The following is a 24,491-nucleotide window of genomic DNA, read 5'->3' as shown; positions in this document are numbered from 1 at the left end:
AGAACATGAGAGGAGGAAAGAAGGTAGGAATGGCAATATGCTGAGCAGGAAGATATGTTTAGCCTGATCTGTTTTTGCTTTCCTTCGATGCAATGTAATTTTTAATTAATTAATTAATACTTTCAAGGAGCTGTGGACTTAACGTTTAAAAACTCAGCTTCCCACATTTTTAAAAAGTTAAATCCATACCTTGCTGAAAATACTGATACAATGAACAGGGTAGTGAAGAAGACACAAGGCCGAGCAATACAATACGAGAGTTGGGATGCAATGTTGCATCTACACTAAATATTGGTTATGCCTTACTTGGAGGATTGTGTGCAGTTCTGGTCACCATACTACAGGAAAAATGCTGTAGAAATGGAGAGAGTGCAGAAGAGATTTACCAAGATGTTTCCTGGAGGACAGCATTGTAAGAAGAGATTTTAGCCAGAATTATATATATAATTGTTCATTTGCGATCCCTTGCTTACTACATTTTACAGGTGAGCACTCAGTGGCTACTTTATAAGGTACAGAAGTAGAGCCTGGAATGGGCTTCCGCTGCTGGAGCCCCTCCGTTTCAAGGTTCAATGTGTTATGTGTTTCAAGATGCTCTTCTGCACATCAATGTTGTAACAGTGTTTATTTGAGTTACTGTCACTTTCCTGTCAGTTTGAGCCAGTCTGGCCATTCTCCTCTAACCTCTCTCATTAACAAGGTATTTTCACCCAAAATATCACCACTCACAGGATGTCACACTACATCAAAAAATCTCATAAAATCAAGAGCAACAACTCTCATATCATCCAGATTAGCCTTTTGTCAAAATATGGGCCACAGCAGTAATGAATACTGGGGCTAAGTGATCCTCCTGAAACCCAAACTGAGCTTCAGTGAGCAGGTTATTGGTGAACAAATGCCACCTGGTAACAGAGTCAAAGAGTCAACAGCTCCCACCACCAGTTGTGATGGCAGATGTCAGTGTCGCAGCTGTACTGCAGCAGCTTGGCTGGAAGGATATCCAGTTCTAAAACTCAAGTCTTCATCACCATTGCTGAGCTTTTGGTGGGACCCAAAGGCATTGCTACACCCAGAATTCTTGGCTGCTTCATAATACTCTGCGGCATGAATCAAATTGTACATGACATTGGTGAAGTTGTGTCTAGAGTATTGTATTCACTTTTGGTCACCTTACTGTGGCGAAGATACCAGTAAGCTGGAAAGAGTGCACAAAAGATTTACAAGATGTTGCCAGCACTTGATAAGCTAGGACTTCTTTCATTGCAGTGAAGGAGAATGAGGGGTAATCTTATAAGGTATAATATAAAATAAGAGGCATAGGTAAGTTGAATATACAAAGTCGTTTTTCCAAGTTTGTGGAAATAAGAGCCTGAGGACGTGTATTTAAACTGAGAGTAGAGAGACTTAATAAGAATTTGAGAGGCAGCTTTTTCACCTAGACAGTGGGCTGTATATGGAATGACCTGCCAGAGGAAGTGGTTGAGTCAGGTACATTAATCACATTAAACAGGTGCGTAGATAGGAAAGGTTTAGAGGAATATGTTCCAAATGTTGGCAAATGAGGCCAACTTGGTCAGTGTGTATCATTTGGACTGAAGAGCCTGTCTGAGCTGCATGACTCTAAAATGCCCTCAAATGCAGAGACTGCAGAATGAAGCCCGGTGAAGCCATCATCTCAACACTAACAACCGATGGCAGTTCCAAATCCTACATGACTTTAGTAGTTCAGTGGTCACCAATGTTAGTAATTGCTCTTATTCACACTCTACATTATTTGATTTAATTAATGTAGACATTTGAATTTGGGTTTCCGAATCTAAGTGCTTTTTTATGGTCTATTGAATTCAAAAGCTGCAATTGGACACTACTAAATCCAGTGCACAGGTCTGATCCAGTTAAAGTGATGGAAAACGTCATTGACAATATTATCAGGATCGCTTAACTCTAGACAGCTTTGGTCTAAATTTTGCCAAAAGAAGCTGATATGAGAGATACTCCGTTGATGTCACAACATGGCATGAGTGTGGTAACATCCAGGAGCTCTATTAAATAAAAAAGTAGTGAGCATTTCATGACTTATTAGCATAACACATAAGCAAACATGTTACTAGAAAAGAGAAACTTCAACAATCAGGTGGGACTTTTTTCTTCAACGAAGTACGAAAATCCACATTTAAACAGATGAATGAGGATCATAAGACACCATTTTATCATGGCTGATCTAATTCCCTTTCAGCCCCAATTACCTGCCTTCCACCCATATCCCTTCATGCCCTGACCAATCAAGAATCTGTCAACATCAGTCTCTGCCCAAGTTGATGGCCACATATGGCATGTCTAGATCTTGCAAATGGATAATGGAATTATTTGAACCTGATGTTATTTCTGTTTGTTCTTTATGCACATCCTGAGATCCCTTTGCTCTCTGTTTCCTTCTCATTTTATTTTTTTTATAATTTGTCTGATGGTTTTATTTTTCTTACCAAATGTATTTATCATACATTTATCTACATTACAGTAAATTTTGCACTTAACTCTCTGCATGCACTCTTTCTTAAATTACCTCTTGCATCATAATGCATTCTTCCTCAGTGTGGCTAAATAGATCCACACCCACCTACAGTTCCACGATTTTCAGATTTTGATATTGCATTACATATTCCTAACACAAATCATTTACACAGCAATGACACTTGGGAGACCTACGCTGCTAGGCTGCAAGTGTCCTGGTTTTGTATTTTGACAGGATTCCATAGAGTTGTCTATTCAAATTCAAAGACCTGTTGACCCTGCATTCATTCTTGATTAAAACATGCTGCTTATTGTGTCTTTCAAATCAATTTTCAAACTGGGTTTCTATAGTAATAAAGGCTTGTTTGGACTTAATGACTGGCTGGAACAATTTGGAGAGCTTGGCAATCATTATTTCTTGAATTTAACTCATCTACATTAGAATGTGATGTATTATGATTGTTGACATTCCATGACTTGGCCCAGCAATTTTATATTCTTGAGGGGAAAAATATTTTATTACAGAAACTAATGCCATGGTTGTAAAAGGTAGTTTAATCTGAGTCACTTGGTGACGATTGACAACAGATTCTCAGTATCTCTGTTAACTAAAGAACTGTGTCCTACAGCCCCTCTTCACCATTCCCCATTCGCATTTCCCTCCCTCACCTTATTGCCTGACTTGCCCATCACCTCGCTTTGATACTCCTTCCCCTTCCCTTTCGTCCATGCTCTTCTGTCCTCTTCTGTCAGACTTCCCCTCCTCCGGCCCTTTATCTCTTTCAGCAATCAACTTCCCACCTCTTTACTTCACCTCTTCCCCCTCTTCCAGTTTCACCTATCACCTACCATCTTGTAGTTCTTCCTCCCCTCCTCCCCCCACCTTCTTACTCTGCCTTCTCCCCTTCTTTTCCCTTCCTGAAGAAGGGTCTCGGCCCAGAATGTCAACTGCTAACTCTTCCCCATAGATGCTGCTCGGCTGCTGAGCTCCTCCAGCATTTTGTGTGTGTTGCTATGTTTTGTGCCTGTTTTGCTAAAACCAATGAGACAAATGAACTGGGTGGGACAATGAGTTCAACATGAGTCATTCACACCTGAGATCTGGGTTAGAATGATTCCCATATTGTGGGATGATTTATTGCCTGTCAGTGCAACACAATGCTAAATCAAATTTTCAGTGGGCAAAGACTTGCAGAAAAAGAGTGTTTTGAATCTATGGAAATGAATCTGGAAACCCACAGACTGGCCAGTGGAGGAAGCAGCATCTGCCTCTGAGATTAGTGGCCTTTCCGAGCAGAGATGTTTTACGTTGTACCTACCTGATCTCACAACGCTCAGCAGTGATCTGATTCATATTTAATTTTTATCAGCAGTTCAGCACCTGCATTTTGAAACATGGAAGACAGAGACAAGTTGGAGGTCACATCTGTCCTCCCTCAGACTAGAGGCAGAGCTGATTTCCCAGGCTGGGGAATCAAGAACAAGACGGCATAAGTTTAATGTGAATTTTTCACCCAGAGGGTGGCCCATATATGGAATGGTAGTGGCTGAGGCAGGTTCATTAACAATAGTTCGGCAGATACAAGGATATGTATGTTTTAGAGCAGGGGTTCCCAACCTGAGGTCCACAGACCCTTCAGTTAATGGTAGGAGTCCATGGCATAAAAAAAAGTTAAGAACCCCTGTTTTAGAGGGACATGAGCCAAATGCAGGCAAATGAGATGGGCATCTTGATTCACAAGGACCAGATAGGCTGCATGGACTGTTTGTGTGCTCTATGACCCCATGACTCAAATGTGCTAAGCTGAAGGGATGGCTGCATTTTGCCAGCCATGGCCGATACATGAATCACCTTGCTAGATTCAAAATATGTTCTTACAAAACATAGAACTTAGAAAGAACAGCATAGTACAGGCTCTTTTGCCCTCAGTGCTGTACTGATCTTTTAACCTACTCCAAGATCAATATAACCCTTCTCTCCTACATTGCCCTCCATTTTTCTGTCATCCACGAGCCTATTTAAAAGTCTTTTAAATGTCCTTAAAGTATCTGTCACTATCACAACCCTGGCAGTGTGTTCTGTGCACTTACCACACTCTGTGTATAAAAATTCTACATTTGCATTCCCCCAATACTTTCCTCCAATCACCTTAAAAATATGTTCAAAGTACATTAACTATAAAAGCATGCGGACTATTTACAACCTTGAAATTCGCTTCCTTACAGGCAGTCACGAAACAAAGAAACCCAATGGAACCCATTAAAAAAAGATCATCACGCAATGTGCCCCCCCCAAAAAATCACATAAACAATAAAAGTAAGCAAATAACATTCAGAACTGAAGCTCATGAAAGTGAGTCCACAGCCATGAAGCCAGTCATCACTGCAGCTGATTCAGGAGCCTAATAATTGCAGGCTACAGCCTCAGTTCAGTGCAGAGGCGAGTAAACCTTACGGGGTAGCGAGCTGAACCAATCTGTCCTTTTCCTCCGGCCTTGACACGCTGACCTTTTCAACCTGGCCTGGTGCTTAAATCGTCCAAACCACGGATTGCTCCTCACTCTCAGAGTATCGTCATATTAACCATTGCTACCCTGGGAGAATGGTGCTGGGTGTCCAAGCTATGTATACCTCTAGTCAACTTACATATCTCTATAAAGTGACCTTAACCTCCCTCACTCAAAAGAGGAAAGCCCTAGCTTCCTCAAACTATCCTCATAACGTGCTCTCTAATCCAGGCAACATGCTGGGGGGGGGGGGTTGTGGGGGGTAAATCTCCTCTGCACCCACTCCAAAGCTTCCACATTCTTCTTATAATGAGGTGACCAGAAGTGAACTCAACACTCCAAGTGTGGTCTAACCACAGTTTTATAAATCTGCAACATTACCTTGCAGCCCTTGAACACAAACACCCGACTGAGAAAGGCCAACACACCATACACATCCTTAACTGCCCTATAGACTTGTGTGGAAACTGAGGGATCTGTGTACATGGACCCCAAGATCCCTCTGTTCCTCCACACTACTAAGAATCCTGCTATTAATCCTGTACTTTGCCTTTAAGTTTGATCTTCCAACAGTATGACTTCACACTTTTCAGGATTAAACTCCATTTTCAACCCAGTTCTGCAGTGCCATTGTACTCTATGACAACCTTCTACATTAATCACAGTATCACCAACTTTTGTGTCATCTGCAAATTTACTAACACACTATTCCACTTCCTTATCCAAGTCATTTGTGAAAAAAAAATCACAAAGAGCAGGGATCCCAAAACAGATCCTTGCAGAACACCAGTGGTCACCAACCTCCAGACAGAATACACTCTATCTACTACTACCCTCTGCCTTGTGTGAGCAAGCCAATTCTGAATCTGCGCTGCCGGGTTTCCCTGGATCCCATGATTCCTGACTTTCTGGATGAGCCTACCTCTGGACACCTTGTCAAAAGGCTTACTAAAATCCATTTACATCACATCAGCCACCCTATCTTTATTAATTTGTTTGGTCACTTCTGCAAAAAAGTCATTCAGTTTCATGGGATCCCCACAAAGCCAAGATGACTATCCCTAAGAAGACCATGTTTCTCTAAATGCGTGCAAATCCTCCTCTCTAAGAACCCTCTCCAATAGTTTGCCCACCACTGACGTAAGACTCACTGGTCTATAATTCCCAGAGTTATCCATCCCTGTTATCTTTCTTCAACAAACAAGTAACATTTGCCATCCTCCATTCTTCTGTAGCTACTCTTGTAGCCAGTGAGATTGCAAAAGTCATTGCTAGAGGTGCAGCAATCAGTTCCCTCACTTCCCATAGTAACCTGGGGTTTATATCATCTGGCCACGGGGACTTATCAATCTTAATGTTTATCAGAAGCTCAAATAGATCCACTTTCTTAATGTCAACGTTTTCCAGCATATCAGCCTATCTTACATTGATCTCACATTTGTCAAGGTCCGTCTCACAGGTGAACAATAAACCAAAGTATTCATAAAGGACCTCCGCTATCTAGGCATGTTTTCTCATTTTTTCCTGACCAGTCCTACATTCACTCTAGTCATCCTCCTTTGCTTCAGAAACATGTAGAACACCTTGGGGTTTTCCTTAATCTTACTTGTCAACACATTCTCATGTCCCCTTCTAGCTTCCATTCTTAAGCTTCTTCCTGGCTACCTTGTAACTCTTCTGGTCTGATCCTTGCTTCCTAAACCTTAAATATGCTTCATTCTTCTTTTTGACTAGATGCTCCATATCTCTTGTCAACCATGGTTCCTTCACCTTGTCTCAATGAGACTAACATATCCAGAACCCCCTTGCAAGTGCTCGCTAAACAACCTCCACATTTCCGTTGTGCATTTCCCTAAGTACATTTGTTCCCAATTTATGTTGCCAAGTTCCAGCCTAATAGTCTCATAAATTCCCTTCCCACAATTAAATACTGACCTATACCGCCTGCTCCTATTCCTGTCCAAGGTAAAGGTCAGGGAGTTGTGGTCACTGTCACCAAAATACTCACCCACAGAGAGATCTGTCACCTGACCAGGTCCGTTGCCTAGTACCAGATCCAGTATGGCCTCTCTTCGAATCAGTCTATCTACATATTGTGTCAGGAATCCTTCCTGGATACACCTAACGAATTCCGCCCCATTTAAACCTTTCACACTAAGGTGGTTCCAATAAGTTTTAGGGAAACTGAAGTCATCCATGACAACCCTGTTACTTTTGCATCTTTTCAAAATCTGCCTCTGATCTGCTTCTCAGTGTCTCTGTTGCTAACGGAAGGTGGGGTGGGGTGGTTGTCAATAGAATATTCCCAATAGAGTGATTGTACCCATCCTATTTCTCACTTCCTTCCACACTGACTCAATAGACAATCCCTCCATATTTTTCTGTATTTTTCTTGACCTTCATGACTTCTAATTATTGTTAATTTATAGTTTATAGCTTTTAAATGCTAGAAACATTTGAAAGCATTTCATTTCCTTTTGACAGCAGTGAGCAGTCCAGGTAAGTTGCATCCTGACCCCTTGCCATGACAATTTCTGCTCTTCCTATTTATTGAAAAAGTTATTCTGGTATTGTTCCTAATTCATCCTACAATCCAGTACAACAACCTGCTCTTCTAAGCAGGCCAAGACCTTTGGTTAGAAAGAAAGCGAATGATGTGTTATTAGGGTCCTTCACAAATTTAACTACAGCCTGAAGGGTGTACCTTGGGAGAGGGCTAGTTGTTCCAATCTAGGCACGAATGAAAGATCTGAGTCACTTTTGCCTCAGGTCTCTTCTTTTATCCTGACAGAACCTCCTAAAAAACCCTTTCAAACCCATTACCATGACCGATACTGTAAGTGCAGCTCAGTTCCTGCCCTGTGTCCAGCCACATTGATATCCATTGCTCCCAAGTCATTTTCCATATCCTACCTACTTTAGCAGCAGACCTGCAGCAGTTAGGTGAGACCTGTTAGTTAAAATTACCCAGACCTTGTTCTACCATGCTACAGAGGTCTTGTATTTGATTCTGTCCACACTTCTGCCCTCCAAAACATTTGGTGTCCACTCTTGGTTAAAGTGGGGATCAAGTGTCAAAAATAGGAAAGCAATTCTGATGCTCAAATTAATACCCCTTATCTCTAGAAGCACATTGATATATTTCCTGATAGCAAAACAAACTCCAATTAAATATAATTTTTTAAATAAATTTGTCAATTCTTAAATTACCATTGTTAAATGATTAATTGGAACAAGCCTATTTCTACATAATCTTCTACCCACAAATATGGCTTTAAACTCTATCTTTTCTCCAACTAAAAGCAAATATAAACTCAGTGGCCAGTTTATCAGGTCTCTCCTGGTTTGTGGACTTCTGCCACTGTCCTATGCACTTTAAGGGTCGATGTGTTGCGCATTCAGAGATGGTCTTCCGCTCAAATTGTTACAATGTAGATTTCAATGGTCTTTCTTGGGAACTTGCCCTATAAATCTCTTCCATTTCTGTCCTGTCACCTTCTTCCTTAATTTCCCAATTTGTTACAGGTGGCCCTGTTATTTGTATTATAGATATCGGAGTGAACAATTTGCCTAGATCATTTCTGACAGTTGCCTTCAAAATCATGAAAAAGACAATTAAGTTTCCCCAAAGTCTCTTGTTAACAAAAAAAAAAGTAGCCCAATTTCTTTAACCTTCTTCTTTTCCTTCCTTATACTGGTAATCATCTTGCTTGTTCTTTTCTGCACTTTTTCAAGGGCAGTAGGATCTTTTCAAAATTAGAAATGCACACAGATCTCCAGATGATCGGTACTTTGTACATTAAAATTGACTTGCTTTACATATAAACCACATAACCACAGAATCTTAACAGGTGGAATATACACTTAATTTATTGGAAAGTTTATTACCTATTGGAGGGAGTGGAGAATATGGCGAGTACGATGGTATGCCCATTAATCCGGATGATGTCAGTAACTGCCTGGAGGACATTGAAGTAGAAATGTGAGTCTCCAGGCACCGAGCAGTTCAAGCGTGCTTTCAAGAAGGATGTCCACTGCTTCTCCAGCACTCGCTGGGAGCCTCCCATGTCATTCTTGCAGACCCGAGCAACTCTGGAGAGAACCACCTGTAAGTGAGAGAGAGAAAGACAGAGCATTAGCAGATGTCCCATCACTTGGTCCAATTTCCCCCCTTCTCCTTTGAAGGTAGTTATTCACCTTGGGCTGGAATTCCACATGGCTTGGTGATGATATAGCGTTTTATCAAAGTGACAGTTCTTTAAGTAAAGCTAAGTAACGCATACTAATGACAGGTTGATCATTGAGGCTTCAGAAGTAATCCTGATTTTGTCCTATACTGGTGCAAGAAGATATAAAACATTTCTTCCAACAGCACAGAGGCCAGCTGTATACCCTACAGCCATTTCATATGAGAACGTTGGGAAATATCCTCACAATTTTCTTATCCAACTGAATCAATTCCTACATTGTTAGTGGTTAATGTGATTATATGTAGAGTTATGAAACTGTTTGGATTTCACTACAGTAATTAAGTTACCAGTTCTCTGATTACATTCAGAGGTAGAGTGTCTATATCCATTTGCTGTTCCCTACTTAATTGACCTTTCTTTTTGTAATGGTCTGGCTATCAAAGGAAAGGGAATTGAACATGTTCAGATGCTCACAGTTGTGCCTGTCCTTGCCCTAACTCAGAATCTGACACTGGTAGTTCCAGATTTCTCAACCTCGAAGCAGAAGTGGAAATGTGCCTCCATCAAAGCAAGTGGACAGAACCAATTGTATTTAAGCAGACACATTAACAATGGATATATTTGAGAATTGAACCAGATAGGCATGACTGTTGAGGGAACTAGATTAATCATTCAGTTGATGAATGGAAGCTGAAATATACAACGTTTCAGTTGTCCACTGTTGGGTTACAAATAACTGTCCTATCAAACAAGCTAAGGTACACTAATCCACTAAAAATTCCTGGCACAAACAGCATAAGGTAATCATGGCGTTTTTCATTCTTCATCCCACACATCATGATTGTAGATGAACTAAAGGGAGAGGAGAGAGAATCATTGAAAGGATTTGAAGAGTGAGGTGACTGAACCTTATACACATTGCGTTTGATAGAATGGCACCTCCATAAAAAAAGTCAAAACTTCATTCTAGACAAGATTCTCATGTTGTTTTTCCCCCTCCACTGTTTGATCCGTGTGTGTAATAGCCCTTCTGTACATTTAGGTAACAAACTCAACTTGGATGATTAGATGTTATAGCTGGAAACGGGATGAGCACAATGGGATCAGATTACTGTTACTGAAGGCATTGCAATATTATTGGAGGAAGTCAGAGCGATGGATTCTAGAATGCATTTCTGGTGTTTGATTGGACTGAAGTAAACAAGGAGATCCTAAAAATGTTGGTTGTATGCAATATGATGCAGGAAAAGCAGTTGACATTCGAAATTCCTTTCTCATCGCATATTTTCTTGAGCACCATATTCCCTAATCAGGCTATATTTGATTATTGAATGAGAAGCCAAGGATGAAGATTCTCCAAAATATAAATAACAAAATATTTAATTTCTAAGATTGAGGGCACAAGTATTGCCTTTGTTTTCCCTTTGAGAATATTATTCACAAAACTCATTACACATATCCAGAATTCCCTATTACCTTTTCCAGGTAGTTAAATTCCATAGCAATTTCTCGGAAAAAGAAGAAAACATGACGACCATATTCCACTGCATGGATAAAGTATGGTTCTGAAAGAAAATCAGATACAACAGAGATGATCTTACTACCATCACCAGCATTAAGGACGACATTGTACTAATCACATATTAACCCATTACAGAAAAAAATGATGTAATTGTAAATTGGTTTAACACCTTTCAATGTAATGAACATTTTATTGCAAATGTATTGAATCAGTTTTCATTATAATCCACTTTAATCATCACAAATTGCACAAACATAATTAGGTGCAGTGAAGAGAAGCTACATTAATATATCAGTTTCTATTAATTATTATGACACAGCACAATTGATATCATTTTTTAATAAGTAGGAGACTATTAAGGGGAAAGTATAAGATGATGAAAACGGAAATTGATGACCAGCTGACAGGAGAGAAAGACTTCGAAGAGAAGCATCACCAATCTGACGAAATTGCCATGGGAGCTATCAAAAAGTTGAAAGTTATCAAATGCACTAGCTGGCCATACTTATTTAGGAAGCTATCCATTTCAAGTCGAGTAAGTGGTGGAAACCCACACATAAAACTCATACTGTACATTGTTATAATCCTTGGTTTAATTAACACTGTGAAATTGTTCTCCAGTATATGAATTTTTAAAAATTAAATGTAAGGACATGACCATCATGTTAGCAGGCTATCTGAATGTGGTGAGCATGCCATCTACCCAGGGAGGTCATGGTGCACTTTCAGCTGTTCCATCCTCAGCCCTTAGGCACTGAGCACAACTCCAATGCTGACTAAAATGGCCGGATTCAGTGTAAAGCAGCAGTGAATCTAGAACTATTCTAGAATGGCTAAGATTACTCCAGTACTGCATGAAATAGACAAAACATAAATAAATATGAAGTTAATGAGAAGAGCAATAGATAATTATGATATGACAAGATATAATTATACAACTTACTACAATATACAGTGAAACTTCATGATTCTATCATGATCATGACTTTCGTGGCAATGGACTGGCAGATTTTCCGGACCATTGGATTTTATTTCACTTACTACATTAACACTTTCCCTTTTAAAAGATATTACAGTAAAAGAATTTGGCAAGCTAAAGGGGTGCAGGAAACAGGGCCCTGATGAGTTTAAAGAGAGTGATGGGATTTGGGTGGCAATACATTAATGGAAGCAGGGAACCAGGGATTCAGTGTATTAACGAGAGCACAGAAACTGCAAGCTCCTCTGTGTTAAGGGCCCTATGGGAATCATCTCCTATTGAGACAGATGCCAAACCATCCAGATTTCCAAATAATTAGATAATAGACTATTCGACTTTTCCTATATTGTGACTTATTTTTTGCAGAAAATATGAGCTGCTCATTTGTTCAAATACCCCTATGAGTGATTTTTGTACATCTCATATTTCCTATGGTCTGGAAAAAGCAATTGACTCCATTTCAATCAGCTCAAGTCAGCAATTTTTTATTCAACTTTATGACGCATAATTCTCTCTGTTAATTTTTCTTGAGATATTTTTATATAGCCTCCTTTAAAGTGTCCAGGAACATTAATGTGAAATTTAATAAGCTTCATGAATCTCAATGTTCTTTGATTCAAGAGACTTTAGGTTTAAATTTCCAGCAATACATGCTATATGGAGATTGATAGGTTCCTGGGAATGATTATGGCACAGGGATATAATTGGGTCATCCAGAAAATGTCATAAATATTTTAGTATATTATATTCAACACCTGGGTACTTGATATACTTTGAACATTTGCTTTTCATCTCTTCATCTGAAGGTCTGGGCTGAGATTGAGAGCAATGCCATGGAAACAACACAGAATTCTTTTACATAACTGTTCTGGTCAACTTTTATGTGTTATAGTCTATCCAAAGAGCCATAATTTCCTCTGGGAACAATTCACAGCGGGAAGTGGGCCCCAGAGGCACTGCTCTTCACTGTTCCAAGTCCATCAAATTTCCAGCCCAATTATCTGGATCAGACATCTTTGCAATCTAGGCCGTCCCTCTTGAGCAGAATCTCTGCCGCACAAACATGAATCACATCTTGCAAGGCAAAGAAATGTGATGGTGCTTCCACGTATTACCTGCTCAGTAACAAAACATTAAATGGCAGAGAAGGATTGTAAAGATATTCACTGACATTTAACTTCATGTCTTAGAACATAGAACACAGAAAGAGAAATCTACAGCACATTATAGGACCTACTGCCCATGTTGTGCCGAGCATGTAACCTACTCTAGAAACTGCCTAGGATTTCCCTACCACATAGCCCTCTGTTTCCTAAGCTCCCTGTCTCGAGTGGAATTGCATTCGACAGAGGATGGTTTAAAGTGTAAACAGGTGATGAGGACAGCTGCTACCACCACACTCTCCACTAACAGTCTGTATCAACATATGATGCCCTTATCATATTTAAGGCTGATTTATACTTCTGCGTCAAATGGACGCCGTAACCTACGCAAGTGGCCTATGCGCGTTGTGAGCATTTGTACTTGTGCATTGGTGTGTCTGTGTCGCTCTGCAATGTGGGCACATAGCGCATGCGCACACACCTGCCCGTGCAAAGCTTCACGGTCATGGTAGTCTTTCTCGGGGTAAACAGGTTTAAGTGAGCGTCTTTTTTCGTAAAAGCGAAATGTGTCCTCCATAATTTCGGAGGTCTGTAAAGCTTTATGGAAAGCATTGCAGCCAGAGTTCCTTCCCTGCCCTTCAGTCGCCTAATGGGAAGCTATTGCAGCGTAGGAGGAAATGCGATGCTACCAAGCGGACCAATCACAGTTGTTGCGGTCTGTGTTGCTGCGACGCGTAGTGACATTTTGGGAGAGGTGCACGTCAGGCTATGGCGTAGGGACCTACGTAGGCATTGCGTAGGGTTCGCGGCTACGCCGTACCTACGGCGTCAATTTGACGCAGAAGTATAAATCAGCCTTTAACCTACACCTTGTGGAATTTATAATGTGTAAAATAATACTGGGTACCATTTAAGGACTGCTCAAAATGTGCCCTTGGACTGTTGTTGAGGTTAATAGGTTTCTCTGCATGCCTTGATTTGCCATATTCTGTCGTATTTATATAAATCAAACATATTGTTGGAAAGGGATTGTAGAGTCCGCAAGTTGAAATGAATCAGAATCAGAATCAGAATCAGGTTCATTATCACTATCTTACATGACGTGAAATTTATTGTTTTACATATTCTTGTTATTAACTGTTTTTGTAGCTGGGTTTTGAAATGACATGACCTACCTTTGAACCACTTGGAGTCATGTTTGACTGTTCGGAGAGTTGGACTACCTCCCAAGCTTCGGTAGATAACGGCATCAATCGCTAGGAAATCAGTGACTGTTCCAGTAAATAGTTTATTATCTACAGGGAGAAATTAAATAATTCTTTACTTTTGTTCAAAAGCAGCTACTACATTGAAAAAGCTAAGTTCAATAGCCAATAACATTGGATGTGTATTAGATTATCTAAGACTCAAAGGATGAGTAACAGACCAAGAGGAGATTATTTTCTCTTTCTGTCAGTTTAGAATAATATCCAAATTTGTCACTGGGCTAAATCGGGAGTGTAGATCAGTCGCAGACCAGTCTGAGAATCATGTAAATTCCATCCCATTGACAAACAGACTGGAGGCCTGAACACCGTTGTAATAAGCCATATAATCTAAAGGCAACCTTATCAGTTCATATGAATATTAATCTTTTGCTTCCTCCCCTCTTCTTCTGTCCTAATTTCTAAGTGATTCCCTTGAGGCACTGCCTCTTAAAGATATCCTTGATAGTGGGGAGGGTTGTGCTCGTGATGGAACTAGCTGATTCTATAAGCCTCTGTAGCCTCTTGTGATCTTGTGCATTGAAGCCATCGTACCAGGCCATGATGCAATCAGTCAGAATGCTGTCCACCGTACAGCTATTAGAAATTTGCAAGAGTCTTTGTTGACATACCAAATGTCCTCGAAGTCCGAATGAAGTAGAGCCACTGGTATGCCTTCCTTCTTCATGACTCCCTCAATGTATTGGGCGCAGGATAGATCCTCAGAGAAATTCATGTCCAGGAACTTACATTTGTTCCTTTTCCACCACTGACCCCTCAATGAGGTCTGGTGTTTGTTCTCCCAGCTTCCGCTTTTTCAAACAGTTGCTTTGTAAAGGTGATGTTGAGTTCAAGGCTGTTGTGACCACTCAACCAGCTGATCTATCTCACTCCTGTTTGCATCTTTTATGCCATCTGAGATTTTACCAATAACAGTGGTGTCATCGGTGAACTTATTTATGGCATTTGAGCTGTGCTTAAACACACAGTCATGAGTGTAGAGAGATTAGAGCAATGATGATTGTCACCGAAGAGTTAATGTGAACACTGATCTACGCTGACTGTGGTCTTCTGATGAAGAAGTCAAGGGTCCAATTGCAGACGTCCTGGTTTAGAAGCTTGGTGATAAATACTATGGGGATGATAGTATTGAACACTGAGCTGTAATCAATAAACAGAACATTGTATATATTTTGCTGTTCTTGAGGTGCTCCAAAGCAGATTGGAGTGCCAATGAGATTGCATCCACTGTTGAACATTTAAGGAGGTAGGTGAACTGCAGCTGGTCCAAGTCCTTGCTTAGGCAAGAGTTAATTCTACCATAACCAAACTCTTGAAACACTTCTTTACGGTAGATGTGGGTGTTACTGGGCAAATCACCCTGCTCTTCTTGGACACTTGAATGATTGCTGCCCTTTTGAAGCAGGATGAGCACTTTAGACCACAACAGTGAGAGTTTGAAAATGTCTTTGAAAGCGCTAGGCTTTCTGTAGCTGGCCAGGTACAATATCAGGGCCTTATCTCTTGCCAGGGTCTACCCTCTTGAAGATGTTCAGATATTGGCCTCCAAGACACCGGTCATAAACCCAAGGGATTCTGCGGATGATGGAAATCTAGAGCAACATGCATAAAATGCTGGTGGAACACAGGACCTGAAATACCAACTATTTATTCTCCTCCAGCATTTTGTGCGTGAGATCACAGGGTTGCTAGATTCTGAAGGGTTTCATACAGGTGTAGCATTATTCTCTCTTTTAAGGCATGCATAAAAGGTATTGTGCTCACTGAGGAGTGAAGCATCATTACCACTTACGTTATAAGGTCTCACTTTTTAAAAAGTAATGGCCTGCAAAACATGCCACAGCTGTCAGGCATCAGTTCCTGTCTCTAACTTCACTTGGAGTTGTCTTTTGATGGTGTTTCCTGCTATCCTTGTTCTTGTCCGACATCAAGGGTTTGGAAGTTATTGTCAGGATCGTCTAAGTGAGTAACTATGGCACAGCTTGTAGATAATACGTTTGTACATATTACAATTACTGTGTGCCAGTGGTGGATGGAAGATGGGTACAAATCCAGTGGAGTGCTTCATCCTCACTGGTGTCAGCCTCTTCAATGTTCTAATAGTTTCACTCAAGAGTACATACATTATAGGCAATGTTCATTTGGTGCAAGCTACCCAGTCTAAGACTTCCTCTTTTAGTCAGAGTATTTAGAGTTTCTGTTCAATGGACCTTCCCAAGATAGTGAGAGAGGAGTGTTTGGTGATAATAATGCCAATGAATATCAAGGTGGCTGCCCTCTGTTTTGCTGGAGGTGGCCATTAGCTAGTACTTTAGTGGCATTAACGGTGCTCATCACCTCACACCCAATGTCTCTTGGCTTTCCAGGTCTTGCCACATTTACAGAAGAGTGGTAAATAGAATTGCACAATGTGCTATCACCAGCAAACTCCCCTATTTCTAACCTCGTAATGGAAGCTAGTTCATTGAAGAAATGGCTAAAGGTGGATGGATGTAGGACATTGCCCTTAGTAAATCCTCAAATGATGTCGTGGGGCTGCAGTGATTTTGAGTCACAGAGCAATACAGTACAGACCCAGGCCTTTCAGCCCACTGTCTATCCCGACCAGGATGTCCATCTAAGCCAGCTCCATTTGCCTGTGTTTGAGTCGATTCTTTTAAAGCTTTTCTAAGCATATACTTATCTAAATATATACCCACCTATGACCCCTGTGATTTTATACACTTCTATAAGGTCACCCATCAATCCCTTATTTGTTTCTAATGACCAGAACTGTGCGAAGTTGGCTTGATGTCGAAGCCAGGCAACCTCAAATCATCTCTGGAACTCAGTTCTTTTGATTAATGGTTGGACCAAGAGTACTATGGGATTTCATGTCGCGGGGTCCTGGAGAAAGTCAAACTGTAGAGTAAGTAGTTGGAGAGTAAATGTTTCTGGTGTCTCTTCCTGCTATATACTGTATCAGGCAAGCAGATAATTCATTCAACAGTTAACAAAAGCAAAGTGACAGTGCAACAGTGTTTCATATCCTGTGCAATCTAGCCCAATAAATAACTTATTCAATATAGTTCTTTTCATTTGGCTATAAAATTGAAAGCAGGTAAAACGAATTGAAGTCTATGTTATTATTCTTACCAGCAAAGAGTGCAACGTTGGCCTGTTTGGGATCATAGGGGCATCTTGCCATTCCACTGATGCTAAGTCCGAGAGGCTCCAGGGTGTCCATCTGGAATAGATCAAGGCATCAGTTCATGAGAGAATAAGAAATAGGTCATATTAGTGCTCAGGAAACTGGTCAGGGTTGAATGCCATTACCATATTTCATTGGAAGTAAACAAAGAAAGTCAATTACACTGAAACTTTCTTGTAAGCAACTAATACTCTTTATATATATATATTGCAATCATGCAACAAAGAAATCTATTCTATGATGCAAAGTAAAGATCTATAAATAAGCTGTGGGTTTGCTGGCCCACAGCTATAGTTTTCATTTGAAGGTTGAAAATGTAAGGACTATGCAGTCTTTGCACCATCTCCGTACAATCAGAAAATTAATCTCAGTATGTAATACATTTATCATTCATTGTTCAAACAAATTCTTCAGCTCAGTATCTCATTGTTACATTAATACTGTATGTACACAGATATTTGTTGAAGTCTTTTGTAAAGTCTGTATTCTTTTGTGTCTTTTATTGGCGATTAATCTTGTGACCTCCCACCCCAATGCACATTTAACAGTGTCCTAATTGTTACAAAAAAAAACAAATTCATCATTTCAGTATAAGCAATGCAATGGGAGACCCGGTAACATATTAAAAAAGTAATGAACACTGCAGTGTACAAAGACATGTAAGGTACTTTTAAAAACAAATCATATCAGTTGGTATGACTATTGACACTTTGTTGCACCCAAAACTGCTTTCTAATTTGAAGGTATGAATTAATGCTGTCAGCTGAAGAGAGTGGAAGTGGAGTGGATATATTCATGAGTAGGAAAGCCTAGAATCTCAGAACAAATGGACATTCCTTTAATACTGAGATCCGGAGGAATTTGTTTAGCCAGAGAAAGGTGAATCCGTGAAATTAGTTGCTACAGAGGGTTGTCAACATCAAGTCATTCGGTGTACTTAAGACAGAGATTGATAGATTCTTGACTGGTAAGGGGGTTAAGAATTACAGGGAAAAGGTGGAACAATAAGAATTAGCCATGACTGAATGGTGGAGCAGACTTAGTGCTCCAAATGGCTTCATCCTACTCTTATACCTTATCTTCAGAGTAGTAATAGAAACAAAACCCACAGATGACAGGCAGTAAGGTAGGGATGTTGAGAGAGTAGGAAGAGAGTGATTCACTCTGAAAAAAAATGGAGAGAAGGATTTTTTATACAGGGAATTGATAATGACAGATGTTGGAATTATAATGGGTAATTCCAGGGATACAAATGGACCTGCCTTTCATCCCGTATATGGAAGTAATACCAAAAGCTAATTTGATATTATTATTTGTGTTGAAGGGGTGCAGTTTTGCAATGATTATAGTATCATGCAGCAGCCACCCATGCACTGATCTCCCTTAGGCAGACCACTGGCTAATTGGTTTGAGAGGTGCAAGCAGACACCAAGAGAATGTTGTGTGAATGGGATAGCGATATAAAATTGTGATCTGACGGCTGCTGTTCAGGTACTTAATGCCAGTGAGAGAAAGTGCGCCTGAAATAAGAGGCAGCAGATATTGGGAGAGAAGCTGCCGAGACGGAAACTCTGGCGGTGATCCACCAACTCAGGTGGAACTTGATGACAGCTTCTCCAACAAAGATTACAAAGCATGCACTGAAAAGAAAGCCTAGCAGTTAAACGTGAAACCTTCTTGAGTGATTTAGCTGAAGCATGAAAGTGCACAACTGAAAGAAAACCAAAGAAAATTCATGTAATATAGAACCAAAGATTGTAGTGAAGCATAAGGTCAGGAAATAAAAATGTGATATTGACTGATGTGGGTTTACAATGGGAATTGATGATAACAAAGGATTAGAGAACATAAAGAACATTCTTAGAGAGTCATAGATTCACTCTATTCAGTTGGCAGAGGGTAAAGTCTGGCAAATGAAGTATGTATGATATCAAGATCACAGCAATATCCTACAACAGAAAATTACCAATTCACATAATAAGGGCAAGATGAGGCCATGTTGCACTTTAAGCCTGCTCCATCATTCATCTAGATAATGGCACACATTCCCAGCACTCTCACCACATGCCTTGATTCCCTAATGTGAAGAAATCTGTTTTGAATTCTTACAACTTAATTTCCACAGTCCACTGGGGATAAGAATTTCAAAGGTTCACTACATCTGAGTGAAGAAATTTCTGCCCATTTCAGTCATAAATGGCCTATCTCTTACCCTGTAACTTTGCCCATGGACGTAGCATGCTCATTTACAGGAGACATCCTGCCTGCATCTACTCAGTCATGTTCTTCAAGATTTCATTGTGTTTAAAAGAGAACTTTTCACTATCCTCTAAACACTAAAGGACACAAACACAAGAGATTCTGCAGATGTTGCAAATCTTGAGCAACATGCACAAAAGCAAGAGGAACTCAGCAAGTCAGGCAGCATTTTTGGAGGGGAATAAACAGTCAGCAGTTCAGACTGAGACCCTTCGTTAGGGCAGGAAAGGAAGGGGGCAGAAAGCAGAATAAGAAGGTGGGTGGAGAGGTAGGTAGTGTTGGCATGTGACCAAGTGGTTAAGGCGTTCGTCTAGTGATTTGAAGGTCACTAGTTCGAGCCTTGGCTGAGGCAGCGTGTGTGTCCTTGAGCAAGGCACTTAACCACACATTGCTCTGCCAAGCTGTATGGGTCCTAATGCCCTTCTCTTGGACAACATTGGTGGTGTGGAGACGGGAGACTTGCAGCATGGGCAACTGCCAGTCTTCCATACAACCTTGCCCAGGCCTATGCCCTGGAAACTTTCTAAGGCACAAATCCATGGTCTCATGAGACTAACGGATGCCTATATAATTAAAGGGGAGGTAGGTGTACAATCTGGCAGGTGATTAGTGAAACCAGTTGAAGGGAAGGTGGGTGCATGGGAGAGGGAGGGTGAAGTAAGAAGCTGGGACCTGATAGGTGGAAGATGTGAGGGATTGAGGAAAAAGGAATCTAATAGGATTGGCAGTGGATCATGGAAGAAAAGGAAGAAGGAGGGGCAGCAGAGGAGGGTGATGGGCAGGTGAGGAGAAGAGAGGGGTGAGAGGGGAACTAGAAAGTATACCTGGGATCCTCACTGGGCCAAACTGGGAGGCCAGGGAATGGAGATGGAAGCTTTGTGGTACTAATCTGTCTTTGGAAATAAAAGTCTATTTCTTGATAACTTACTTTTTACTCAATTGTGTATCTTTTCAATTATCCCAAAGCTCTATTTTTTAAACACCTTCTCAATCATTCTGGTCACATGTTAAATTGCTTCTTTGAATCTAACTCAATCAACTTCTTTAGAGATCTCGAGTCATACAGGCTTACAGCATAAAAACAGGTCCAACAAGACATCCATTGCAATCATTGCACCCATCTCTGCTAACCCCATCCTTCTTCTTTAGGCTTCTTGGCCTCTGTGATTGAAGTGTTTGTCCAGATGCTTCTTATGTGTGAATTTCTGCTTCCACCTCCCCTTCAGGCAGCTCAATTCAGATTCTATCTACACTTTGTGTGAAAAAAATTCCCTGCTATATCTCCTACCTCTCACCTTAAATCTGTGATTGAAGTGTTTGTCCAGATGCTTCTTATGTGTGAATTTCTGCTTCCACCTCCCCTTCAGGCAGCTCAGTTCAGATTCTATCTACACTCTGTGTGAAAAAAATTCCCTGCTATATCTCCTACCTCTCACCTTAAATCTGAGCACTCTTGCCTTAGGCAGTGCTATGATAGGAAAAGATTCTTACTGTCTACGCTATCTATCCCCCTCTCAATAATCTTGTACACCTCGATCAGGCATTCTCAGTCTCTCCACTCCTGATAAACAAACACACTTTTTAATTGGCCGTTGTTGTACCACTTTTCAATTGGTTTTTAGTTCCTCAAGGAAATATATATTCATTAAATCGTTTAATTGCTTGCACTTGTTTACCATAATTTAAAACCTGCTATTTTACTATACTTCCATCAACTTGCTTGTCCTTGCGTACAGTTTTGTTTAAATTTAAAGCTCTAGTTTTCGAGGTAACCGCATCACTTATGAACTTGATAAAAGAGCCTTTGATATTATGAGCACCTACCCGCTAAGAACCATTCACTATCACCCAGACCCTATTCAAACACTGTAAGAGCTTCTGGAAGACAAGATAACTTTTTATTTCCAAGGCTCATTACCCATATTGAGATTCAACCTCACTGCATGAGCATTAGCATAAAACAGGTCTATTAAGATCAAGGCTGTGCAAATACTGGCCTTCGAAGAAGAATCACAAAGGGAAGGGAGAACAAACAGTCTGCAGGCCACATATACAAGTTCTTCTGACACCGAAAGACTGCAGAAGGCAACATCTTCACAGTGTTCAATCAACAGACTAGTGCAATTTGAGCAGCTTTTTAAATCATAAAAATTGGTCAAAATTGTAATTTTACCCTTCAAAGGGCATTCAGAAGAATTGCCAACTGCTTGAATATCAGTAATAGTTCGTATGAATAAAACATATTTCAGGCACATTATTACTATAATGGGCTGTCAGGATTCAGGAGATACTGAGCAGAGATTACAAACCAGGAAGAGTCTATTTCTTTTGAAATTCTTACACATTTGACTATCAAAATGGAACAGAGACCTCTTATAACTGTTGACTTTATTAGAAGATTAAAATTGGCTATAGGAAAAAAAACAGCATTTTTTGAAAGTCCTGTCAGTTGTTAATAGCAATTTTCTTGCTGAGCTGTGTGAAAAAAGGAACTCACATTCCAATGCTACATAATTTCCCCTAAAAATTGGAGGTCACTCTGCACAAAGGGGACTATACACTTTTCTTGCAGAAATCTAAGATTATATTGAGTCACCTAAAAAGGATTTGTGCAACATGATGACATTTCAGCAGTGATAAAGCGCCAAGGTAAGTAAGTGGTTTCACATCTGCAGAATCTCTTCTATTCTCAATATTACCTCAATTCTTTCTCTTCTCTACCAAAACCTAGTCTTCAAGACAGAGGTTGATATTACATTTGTATGAGCACAGGCTCAACAGTATTGCCCCCACCACTACCTCACTAACCAAGTCCTAGAGTATTGTGAAATCAATTAGTTTGATTTCAGCTGGTATGCAAATAATTACAGGCCTTTGATGGTGGACCCTGTACCAGACTGAATAGAGAGCATATGCTAATAGAGTGGTAGGAGGATTATTAAGGGGGAAAAAAAGATTTTGATGCTTGATATATTCAAAGACTAGTGGAGCGGATGAGATATAAAGCAGGTGAAGAGAGGGCTGCTGGCCAACCTAATGTTTTCCAGAACGGGCCAATTTTCTTCAGTGAACCTTTGTTACTAATTAGACCTACAGTAGTATTACTGTCATCTTCAAACAGTCCAGGGATGTGTTGCTGCATTAGCTCAGGTCACCTTTAGCTCACTGTAATATTTAAACCTATTTCCTTCACTAGAACATTGGGTCTGGTAAATTTAAGGACCTTTTAGATGAAGTGCTGCTGTTTGTAACCCAATGACAGATGATCCTGGTTTCAAAGGAAGGAAACACATGAAGGAAATAATCCAGACTTGTCCTTGATGCCAAAGGCTTCCTCTTTGACCCCTGGGATTTGCAATTGGTATATTACCTGTGGATAAGAGGCTGCACAATACCCTTCAAACTCCCTTCCTTCTCTAAATTGTCCTCTATTGATAGATGCACATGCAATGAACCAATAGAGGCATTACATGATAAGCATCCCATTCGAAGCTGCTGTTCTCACCTCATTAAGAAAACTCTTTGAAAATCTTGGCTGCTTTTCATAGATTCCTTTTGTCAGTCTCACAACTTATTGTAAAAATAAACAGCATCAAAGACTAAGAAGTAATTAGCTAGAAATTGGAACGTAAGTATTCTGCAAACTTATTTCTGTGAACTGCAAAGCATGAGGAAAATTGGGGAATTATTACAGTCTGTTGATAATTCCATTTTTATTTATTGCTAATAAACAATATAATTATTTATTGTTAATAAATACATTGGAAGGGAAGAAGGGAAATGCATGTGCTGGAGGTGTCAATAATTGCAAAAGACGAAATGCAAAAAATGCCAAGTTGTTGGCGTCGGAAAGAAGACCAGGATAAATTAAAAAGTATTATTGATAAAGAAATGTTGCAGTACTGAAAGGAAGTGTAAGTAAACTCTGTTAAAGAGGCTTTTTCTATGCAGTGACCAACAGTACAATCAGTAGCCTGTTATTTAGAAAATCTGGGAAATATGGCAAGCCAACCAAATCTGGATGGTCATTGAACTGATGAAGGCAAGGTGGTTGTTCATGAGATAAGACGCCTGCAGAAAAAATAGGGCAGAAATGGGTGAGAACAATCTGTGTGAGGGAGATAATAGTAAATTTTGGGCAAAATACCATGTGGAGCTGACCGATCTAAATGGGCCTTAAGTAACTGTGGTATTTTTGACTACCGGAGCCAATTAAATCAAGATTAATGAGCTGAGAGGAACATTGATTGGAGTTGACTTTTATCAGAGATTTGAAGGATGAAGTTAAACACTGGAATACAAATTCACATAAACACAGAATGGTAGGAAAGAAAACAGCAACTGAAGACAATGTTATCCATGTCTAAGAGACTCCAGAGATCAAGTACTTGTCAATATCGCCCATTGTTAACCAAAGAATTTTGTACATAAGACTTCTCAACAGTTTACACATTCTCTTGGTTTCTACTTTTTTGAGTTGTCCAAAAACATTTTCAGTGTTACACATGAACATGACCCCATGCGTTTATGCTATGTTGTTGGTCAATGAGTCATAGAGTGGAAATAAACCCTTTAACTCACTTAGTCAACAGTGACCCCCAGGCACGTTTACACTAATCCCATTTAAAAAAATTCTGCCCATGTTTCCTCAGATTCTAACACTTGCTTCTACATTAGGATATAAAATACTCAATTATTCTACCAACGGGCACGCCTTGAGGATGTAGGAGAATACTGAAGCACCTACAGGAAACCTTCATGATCAGAGGGAGAACATGCAAACTCCACACAGACAGCACTGAAACTGGGTCTCCACTGCTGTGAGGCAGCTGTTCCATTATGCTGCCCTGTTAGTTGTATTTTACTAAAGCTGCTTGCATGTTTTGTGACACCTTCCTGGTATAACTCACTCGACTAGCATGTACAAAGTAATTGATTGGTGTTGTGTTGGCACAGACATAG

At 40.2% G+C, this 24,491-nt stretch overlaps 1 protein-coding gene across 5 annotated transcripts in view; it reads right to left on the bottom strand.

The window, feature by feature from the left end:
• The window catches only part of sema6bb (sema domain, transmembrane domain (TM), and cytoplasmic domain, (semaphorin) 6Bb), a 567,817-nt gene that overhangs the window by 100,762 nt on the left and 442,564 nt on the right, over positions 1-24,491 (bottom strand). For all 5 annotated transcript variants that reach the window (XM_072244024.1, XM_072244022.1, XM_072244025.1 and 2 more), the window contains 4 exons: positions 17,216-17,306; positions 13,991-14,110; positions 10,688-10,776; positions 8,910-9,127 (listed from right to left, as the gene is read on the bottom strand). In XM_072244024.1, the coding sequence (XP_072100125.1) occupies positions 8,910-9,127; positions 10,688-10,776; positions 13,991-14,110; positions 17,216-17,306 (518 nt within the window). The remainder of the gene's footprint in view (positions 1-8,909; positions 9,128-10,687; positions 10,777-13,990; positions 14,111-17,215; positions 17,307-24,491) is intronic.

The sequence above is a fragment of the Mobula birostris genome, chromosome 26, assembly GCF_030028105.1.
Source record: "Mobula birostris isolate sMobBir1 chromosome 26, sMobBir1.hap1, whole genome shotgun sequence".
NCBI lineage: Eukaryota > Metazoa > Chordata > Chondrichthyes > Myliobatiformes > Myliobatidae > Mobula > Mobula birostris.
This window is presented reverse-complemented; position numbering and strand designations above follow the sequence as displayed.